General features: G+C 32.2%; 1 protein-coding gene across 1 annotated transcript in view; it reads left to right on the forward strand.

The window, feature by feature from the left end:
• The first annotated feature begins 19 nt into the window (after positions 1-19).
• The window catches only part of LOC108740176 (zinc finger matrin-type protein CG9776), a 13,934-nt gene continuing 5,897 nt past the window's right edge, over positions 20-8,056 (forward strand). Inside the window, exons 1-12 of the mRNA XM_025973950.1 lie at positions 20-161; positions 434-537; positions 633-755; positions 1,074-1,245; positions 2,368-2,552; positions 3,234-3,367; positions 3,879-4,138; positions 4,399-4,517; positions 4,580-5,571; positions 6,112-6,631; positions 7,219-7,529; positions 7,594-7,627. Coding sequence (XP_025829735.1) covers positions 526-537; positions 633-755; positions 1,074-1,245; positions 2,368-2,552; positions 3,234-3,367; positions 3,879-4,138; positions 4,399-4,517; positions 4,580-5,571; positions 6,112-6,631; positions 7,219-7,529; positions 7,594-7,627 — 2,862 coding nt within the window. The 5' untranslated portion in view covers positions 20-161; positions 434-525. The remainder of the gene's footprint in view (positions 162-433; positions 538-632; positions 756-1,073; positions 1,246-2,367; positions 2,553-3,233; positions 3,368-3,878; positions 4,139-4,398; positions 4,518-4,579; positions 5,572-6,111; positions 6,632-7,218; positions 7,530-7,593; positions 7,628-8,056) is intronic.

Below are 8,056 nucleotides of genomic sequence, written 5' to 3' on the forward strand. Positions count from 1 at the left end.
TATATCTATTATCTATGGACTGACGCCATAATGGCATAATGGCGAAATGGTTCGAAGGTGTTTAAAATGTGTAAAGCTGGTGTTACAGTTTAAAGTTTCATACAACTCTTAATCGTTTAGTGTACAATTTAGCGATTATACTGGTAAAATTGTACAAATAGGTACGTGCTGTAGGTAGATATATTTTTAATTAAAATGGAAGTATTGCAAAATAATTGCTGTTCATGTTGGTAATTGTTTAATATGTGTGTGATAACGTAATGGCGGATTAGCGTTTTTGTAATTTAATTTACGAGTAGTGAATATTTTTAGTGGAAATATTTGTTAATCGTTATATGTTATGTTTGAATAGTGTTAGTAGTGAATAGTATGATAATAATTTTCTTTATGAAAATTCGAAATTTTTAAAAACAGACTAATTCTGCCCATTTAGAATCCGGAAGGTGGTATTCTGAACCAAGCAACCTACAGTGGATTAATCAGCAAATAACTTTTCAATTTTCCTGTGATTTACAACAACCAACTATGTACGGTGAAGTAAGTTTTTTAAGTAATGTGTATTTGTGTTTTTCTTTATGTTTGATATTTAATAGGAGAAGGGTACTAATTTTTTTTGCATAAATGTGTTCTAGCATAACCAGTATTCTACCCAAGGCTATCAAACTACGTATGGATCATACTCCCAGAACTACTCTACACCATCAAATTATGATCCTTACCAGAATTACGGACAGGCAACTGGATATCCATCATCAGTAAGAGAATTGTTGCTATTTTTTTTTGGAAGGTCTCACAGTTTTAAAATTTATTCCATAGTTGTTTTTGAATGCACATCATATACACGAAATGACTTATTTAAAACTTTGTGATCTTTTTAATTATAGAGCTTATTTGTATGGATACTTAAAAGTAAAATTTACAGCACATGTCTTCCACATCAGTTGTGAGGTGATTTTTATTGAATTCTAAAAGCCTTCATAATGAAATACGAAGGCAAAGTATAACTGTAAGTTAGCTTTGTTTTGGTAGGCACTTGCTTCTTGTTAGATCTTTACTAATTTAAATCTATTTAGGATGTACAACCGGTGCCTCCTGGGGACGAGTATCCCCATGCTGGATGGGAGCCAGTCAGGAACTATCATGACGTGAATCAGCTACCATCTACTCTTAATCAACAGACATCAGACCAATCCCAGAATCAACTACAAGATCAGCATGATCTAAAGCAAGACAATAAAAGAGACGGTTAGTTAAGATAAAATTCTGTATAGATCAGGAAAAATCGTTTGATACAAAGGTTAAATCAAAAGGAGTGGGAACTTGGGAGTTTTGAGTAAATCATTTAAACACATATAAGGGTATTTGTTGACTTGTCACTTCAGAACTATACAGCATACAAAGTTTTTTTTCTTTTGGCTTTAGGTACTCACTAAGGTAACATTTTTCTAAATACGTAAGATAATTTGTATAATGATCAAATAGAAATATGTTACATATATTTCAACATTTTTGGCAATTAATTAAGCTGTGAAATGGATAATCGCGCTATATAATAATCAAAGTAATATTTTAGAAAACTCATGTAAAGTTGGGGCATCTTTCATTGAAAAATAATATTGAATGTTGGCATAAATTTTCCTGAAATTGTATTTGTAAAATCGGTAATTATTTACAAAAAAAAACAAACTCAAACAGAAAAAGAATTTTTCAACATATAAACTTATTATTTTTTAGTTATTGAGATATGCAGTTATTGAAGTTTGGTGGTCTGTTAGATATATTGGAAACATTTATAGAAGTCCATTTAAAATATAAACCACAGCCAAATTTTTAATTTTAAATTCCTTCGAATTTCTCTAAAATATCTAAAGAGCTACTAAATTTCAATAATGTATCAAAAAGTAAAACTTTCGCGGTAGTTTACTTACAACACATATTTTAAAAAATTGCTGCTTTTTATAATGACTCGCAACACAGACACAATTATGAAACACAGAACTAAACAAAAATGCGCTGTTTAGTATTTTCCTATAATTGTTAATTGAATTTGTGTTTGTGATTAGTGAATTAAAAGTGAAAAACTTAATCCTACAGTGACAGTATGTATGAAAATTTCTCTTGATTTGGATTTTACAAATGCTTTATATGAATATACTAATTAATTTAATCCTTTCTTTTTTAGGATGCATCCAAATTCGTTTTACGTCAACAAATGTACAACGTATAATTCGTTATTAATAACTAATGTTAATTATTTTATGTTATTTCCAATAAACTTTACTCACTTGTAGACCGTTGTTTTATTAATGAATTATAATATTTTATTATTTTATTTACTGCATCTGTAAAAATGTTTATTTTCTTTAGCCGTTGCCCAAGAACTAAAACATCAGAAAGCGCAGATGGCAAAACAGCGTGAAGAGTATGTCAGAAAAATTGTAGTACTTCGCAGAGAGCTCGATCTACTGAAAGCTCAGAAACAGGAACTGTTGGCTGAACATTCTTCAAACCATGACAATAACTACATTATGAAAGAGAACAACAAATTGCAGGTGAGTCTCCAGAGGTGGCATATTTAAAAATTCTACGTCTTTGTAGTTTTAATTTGTTTTGCGAACTCCTAAATGTTTTTTTCGTACCATAAAAAATTATATTTGTAAAATTTGAAAATATTTAAATTAAAATATTCTTACTGATTCTAATGAGTAGTATGTATAAAATTGCATTTTAATAATATTAATTTTATTAAATTAAAGGTTTACTTGTTGTTTAAATACTTCAGATCTATGATTAATACTGATAATGTATAAGTATGTATTGTGCTTATTGTGTAGGCAGGTAACAATGAGACAAAAATTAATTTTAAAGTTTCGTTTGGTAACGTCCTAATGTTTTGAAAAAGTGATGTGGATTGAAATAATGAATTAGGAATTCGCAAAATGGTGGGTGTTTTTTTCAAAATTGTGAGATACATGTGCAAAGCCAGTTTAGAATTTGGTAGCCATTTTTGTTTCGTAGTGTGCCATGGATTGCCCGGAGAGCTCTTGTTGGCTACTAAAAGTTCTACAGAGATAAGCTATTTTAAACATTTATGCCCAATTATAACAGTAAATATTTAAGCGGCAATGAGAAGAGACGGGCTCAGTATGTATTCTACACATATTTATCATACAATGTTAGCGTGTGGTTTGCATAGCACGAGCTACTCTATCATTAGGTTTGTTTCATTTCAGAATAAAATTCAGAGCAAGATGAAAACCATAAACAACGTCATTGAAATGTTAACTAATATTATCGGGGACAATAAGAACTTATCTGAACTTGAAGCCCATCTTGTCGAGGGATCGCCCAAACGACAGGTCCAAAGGTATGGATTTTCCTTTTTTATATTTTTTATTCTCATTTATATTATATTTCTTGAACTCAATGTTATTCAAGTTCCGTTTTGTAAAGAAATTGCAAATTTTCATTTCTTAATTTTCATATAAATATCTAGAATTTCAGTTTTAAATGTGCAAATTATGTGTTCCTTTCATCAGTTCATCGATAAACAAGAAGAAAATTGAAACTTCAAAAATGTTACTCTTTAATAAAGAACAAAACCACAATTCTTTAAAAAAATATTATTAAGTTGCAATTGTTGTTACTTGTGTTCTCTTTTTTTTTTTTTTGAGGTACAATTGAATTACTCTGTATTTTAAGAAATACAAACTTCCGTTTCATCTCTGATTATATTAACGCCATCATATCCCGGACAATAAAACATCATTGATTTTCGTGTTTATAATTTATTGCAATTCATACTGCGTATACACATACGTGTTTTACGTTGGTTGATAATAAATATGTTTCTAATGATCGATGTCTAATTTAAATAGATCCGTGTCTATTAGCAACGAACGCCCTGACTCGGAAAATCGTTTCAATTACGTCCACTACGATCCGGAGTTGCATTGGTGTCGCATTTGCGACGTATTTCCAAAATCAGCGAAAGACCTCCTGGTGCACTTGCACAGCAAAGAACATAAGGATGTCACACAGGAGCGAGATATGGTCGACACGCCATGGCATAAGTTGCCAGCTGAACCTGAAATGCCTTACTATGAGGGAGCACCAAAAAAGAGGCTTCCTATTAAAGGTACTTGGCAATATTTATAACTATTATTGCTATTATTTGAATATAAGAATTTGAAAGTAAATTTTTGTATCACTAAGTATTGTCAATAATTTACAAATTAATTTTATTTTATTCCATTTTTTATATAATTCAAGATTAGTAAACATTTAAATACATAAAAAGGTTACATTGGATCTTGCACAATAGACCTCTTATTAATGTGTTGAATGAATTTGTTTTTGTATTGATGAACGATTCCTTAATTTTATTTATCATTTTAGGCTTACAATTCTTCATATCAGCAACTGCATGGTACTGTAAACTGTGCGACGTTTGGATGGGAGATTTGCATTGTGCTTCGCAACATCTTAAGTCACAGAATCATAATTTAAATTATACGGTAAAATTCGTTGTTGTTTTGATGCAAATTTTGATTTCTAGATTTAAATTATTTTTTTCCAGAATTTTGTCGAACAAAATCCCCATTGGGAGATAGAATGGCTGAAGGATAGAGAACGCGCGCTTTCCCGCACAGAAAAGAACGTCAATAAAGCTACAGACAGTGAAGATGATATTCTTGAGAGACACAAGAAAAAACGTAACGACAAGCATTCACTTACAACCTTGTCTAGTAAAGAAAGTAAAAAGAAGCGAAAAAAATCACGCAAGAAAAAGAAGCATGCCCGCTCAAGTGATTCAAGTAGCTCTTCAAGCTCATCTGACTCATCCTCTGACGAGGGCAGTTCGGGTAATGATAAATCTAAAAGTATTCGCGTTGCAATGCGTAATAAAATGAAATTACAAGCGCAAATGATAATGAATGAAGATCTCGGTGGCAAGTGGGAGGTTCTTGGTCGTCTCGTTGAAGAGGAGCGCAAAAAAAAGGAAATGCTTCTCAACGCTAGAGAGATGGGTAAAGAATCTGAAGCCGAAGATACGCTTATAAACCAGTGGATGACAGTAAAAGAAACCGAAGATAAAGACAAAAAATTGCTCGATAACTTAAAAGATCGAATGAGGCAAAAGCAAGAAGCGGAGAGAGTCCGGCTGGCGCAGTTAGAGCAGAAAAGGATTGAAAAAGAACGCATAGAGCAAGAAATGCGAGAAAAAAAAGAACAGGAGGAAAAAGAGCAAAAGGAGCGCGAAGAGGCACAAAGACGTGAACTGGATGAAATTCGTTTACGTGAAAGGGATCGCATCAAGTTTAAAACGAAAGACAAGTTTCGAAGGCGGTACAGTCCAACGGAAGAGAGTCCTGATGATAGTAGTCCCAGTAAAGAAAGTGGTGGCGTAGGAGCAAAGGAAAAGAGACGTTCGAGAAGTCCGAGCCCAGAAAAAAGAAGACACAGAGAAAGAAGTCACGAACGTTACGATCACCATAAAGAATATCGGCACGAAAACAATCGAAAATCTAGCGATAGGCACCATAATAAAAGTCCAGAAGATCATCACAGGTGAGAATTATTTTTAATTTTTATCATTTCAGTATGATAGGAACAGGTAAATGTAGTTTATCTAACAAATAAATTAGTACAATGTCCAAATTATTATTATATGTGATCAGATTTGAAAATTTATATTAAAAGGTAATTGGATAAGGCCTAATTTTTGCATGTAAAAAATTTTCACTTTACAAATATTAAATTGTTTATTTCATAGAAAGTGCGTGCGCTGTTAATCTTTATTTCATAGTTCAATTCGTTTAATATCACAATTGCGTCCTAAAATTAGGTTCTTAGTATATTTTTTAGCCTTTTTCACAATAATTTAACAAGTTTAATTTAACGTATATTACTTGACGTTCAATATGGTATTTAATAATATTAACTTGAAGTTGATTATTAATAAAATAATGTAAACAAAGCAAAAAATAAATAAAGAGCCCAATTTAAGATTCAATTGTGATATATAATTAAGCACGCATCTTCTAAAAAATAGAAGTAGTAATTAGATGTTTTTTATAAATACTTGTACAATAAAAAATTCGTTTCCAGATCAAAAAGAAGCAATCGATCCTCTAGTCATGAAACTGACTCAAGTAAGAAAATGAAGAAACCACCACCACCTCCTCCATACAAAAAACTGCCATTCATAGGTCGTATGCCGTTGTTCAAAAACAAAAAACCAGAAGAAAAACCTGAAAAAGAAATAAAGAAAGAAGATTATGACCAACCTCGTCAAACGCGATTTCAACCAGGTAACTTGGCGCGGGCTTTTATCCCTGATCCGGATGTCGTTTGTTTCCCCAAATTATCGACAATACCGCCAATAATGGAGCCGCCTCCGCCACCTCCTTCTCTAGCGCAACCGCGCGTACCGTCACCTCCAAAAATATCTGAAAAAGCTAACGATGATGATCGGAAGTCAAAGAAAAGTGAAGAAAAGAAGTTGGGAATGTCTCAACCAAAAGCAAATGGACAGCAGGAGCAACGAACTGAGGGAGAAAAGATAGCCCTACCACCGCCTTTCCCAACGGTGACTAAACACGGAGACCATTTACCCCAAGATTTTCAGGTATTTACTATTTTAATGAATTCGCAATGGTAATTGGTAACTTTTTCTATTTTAACTGTTTATTGAACAATTAAAGTTGAGTGCATAGCACTTTACACATGCCGTTAAAGTTAAAATGTAAAAAGTAATTGAAATTGTTTAATTGAGTACATAAAAATTAGCAGTTTTTAATTAAAAATTCTGATTAAATGATAACGTCCTAGTTATCGAAAGTAGGACTAAGAATTACATGTTTTATTAGTCCACTACTTCCAGAACATTCTATCATGACTATTTATGTTTACAAGGAAATTTTCATTTGTTGATATCTTTTAAACCGCTAATAAAGTCGGATGCAATTTTGTAAAACCGTAGCCAAATAGAGCGCCTTTCTTTTACAAACTGTAACGGAAAAGTAAAATTTTTGACCATTTTTTCCGCGGTTAACTGAGTGATTAACAAACACACCGACAAAACGGTAGAACAGTTAATATAATCAGAACTTCGTTAAAGTTAGAGTTCTGCGATTTTACCTTTTTTATGAATATAGCGCTAACATTTGTTTCATAGTAATTTGTCGGAAAATGTTAACTTATTCTTTCGCGCAGGACGCTCTTAACTTCATTTATCCCGATCAACAGCAGGGTTCTGACATGTCGATGTCATACGGCTCCTATTCTAACATGGATTACGACTTGATGTACGGACAGCATTCAATGTATGACTATAGTGCGGACGTGAATGCCATGGACATGGGGACCGAGGTACCTCCTTTACCGCCTCCTCCACATATGATGCCACCTCCGCCTCCTAGCGTCGAGCACACGATGCCACTACAACCGCCTCCTCTTCCTCCAGATGACCCCAACGATGACTTGGCATTGCTAGGAATAAGTGCTGACGATATGGCGGCTCAAATGTTTTGAATTAATTTTGGAAAAAAACTCCGTAAATAATCTTGATTATTTTTTTGTTTTCTGTAGTCTAGTTAATACGAGAAAGGATATTTCTTTTTTCGTAAATGTACAATATTGTACTGGCGATCTTTTAAAGCGTTTGAAATTGAATGAAATAATTTACATTAACGAGGTTACTTGTTTACGTCTACTAATTTTGTGTATTTTTGCAAAATGAAAACATAAGCCAGTGTAGCTTTAGTTAAACAATTATTACATATTCCATAATTACTTATAGCAAATAAAGTCATTTATTAATTTTAGAAGAATTATTTTGAGCTTTTTTCGCGATTATCTTCCTATAAAAATAAACGCGCTGTAAGTAAAGGATTTTAAAAATACAATGCTAAAATTTAACTTTCAAATAATGTGTAGGAAAGATTATATGATTATCGGAATATAACTTTATTAGAAATAAGGTATTAACAAAACTTGCATTTCTTTTAAAATAAAATTGCAATATATTATTTAGAAAATTAATACAAACGGC

Source organism: Agrilus planipennis, unplaced genomic scaffold, assembly GCF_000699045.2.
Source record: "Agrilus planipennis isolate EAB-ADULT unplaced genomic scaffold, Apla_2.0 scaffold158, whole genome shotgun sequence".
NCBI classification, from domain to species: Eukaryota; Metazoa; Arthropoda; class Insecta; order Coleoptera; family Buprestidae; genus Agrilus; species Agrilus planipennis.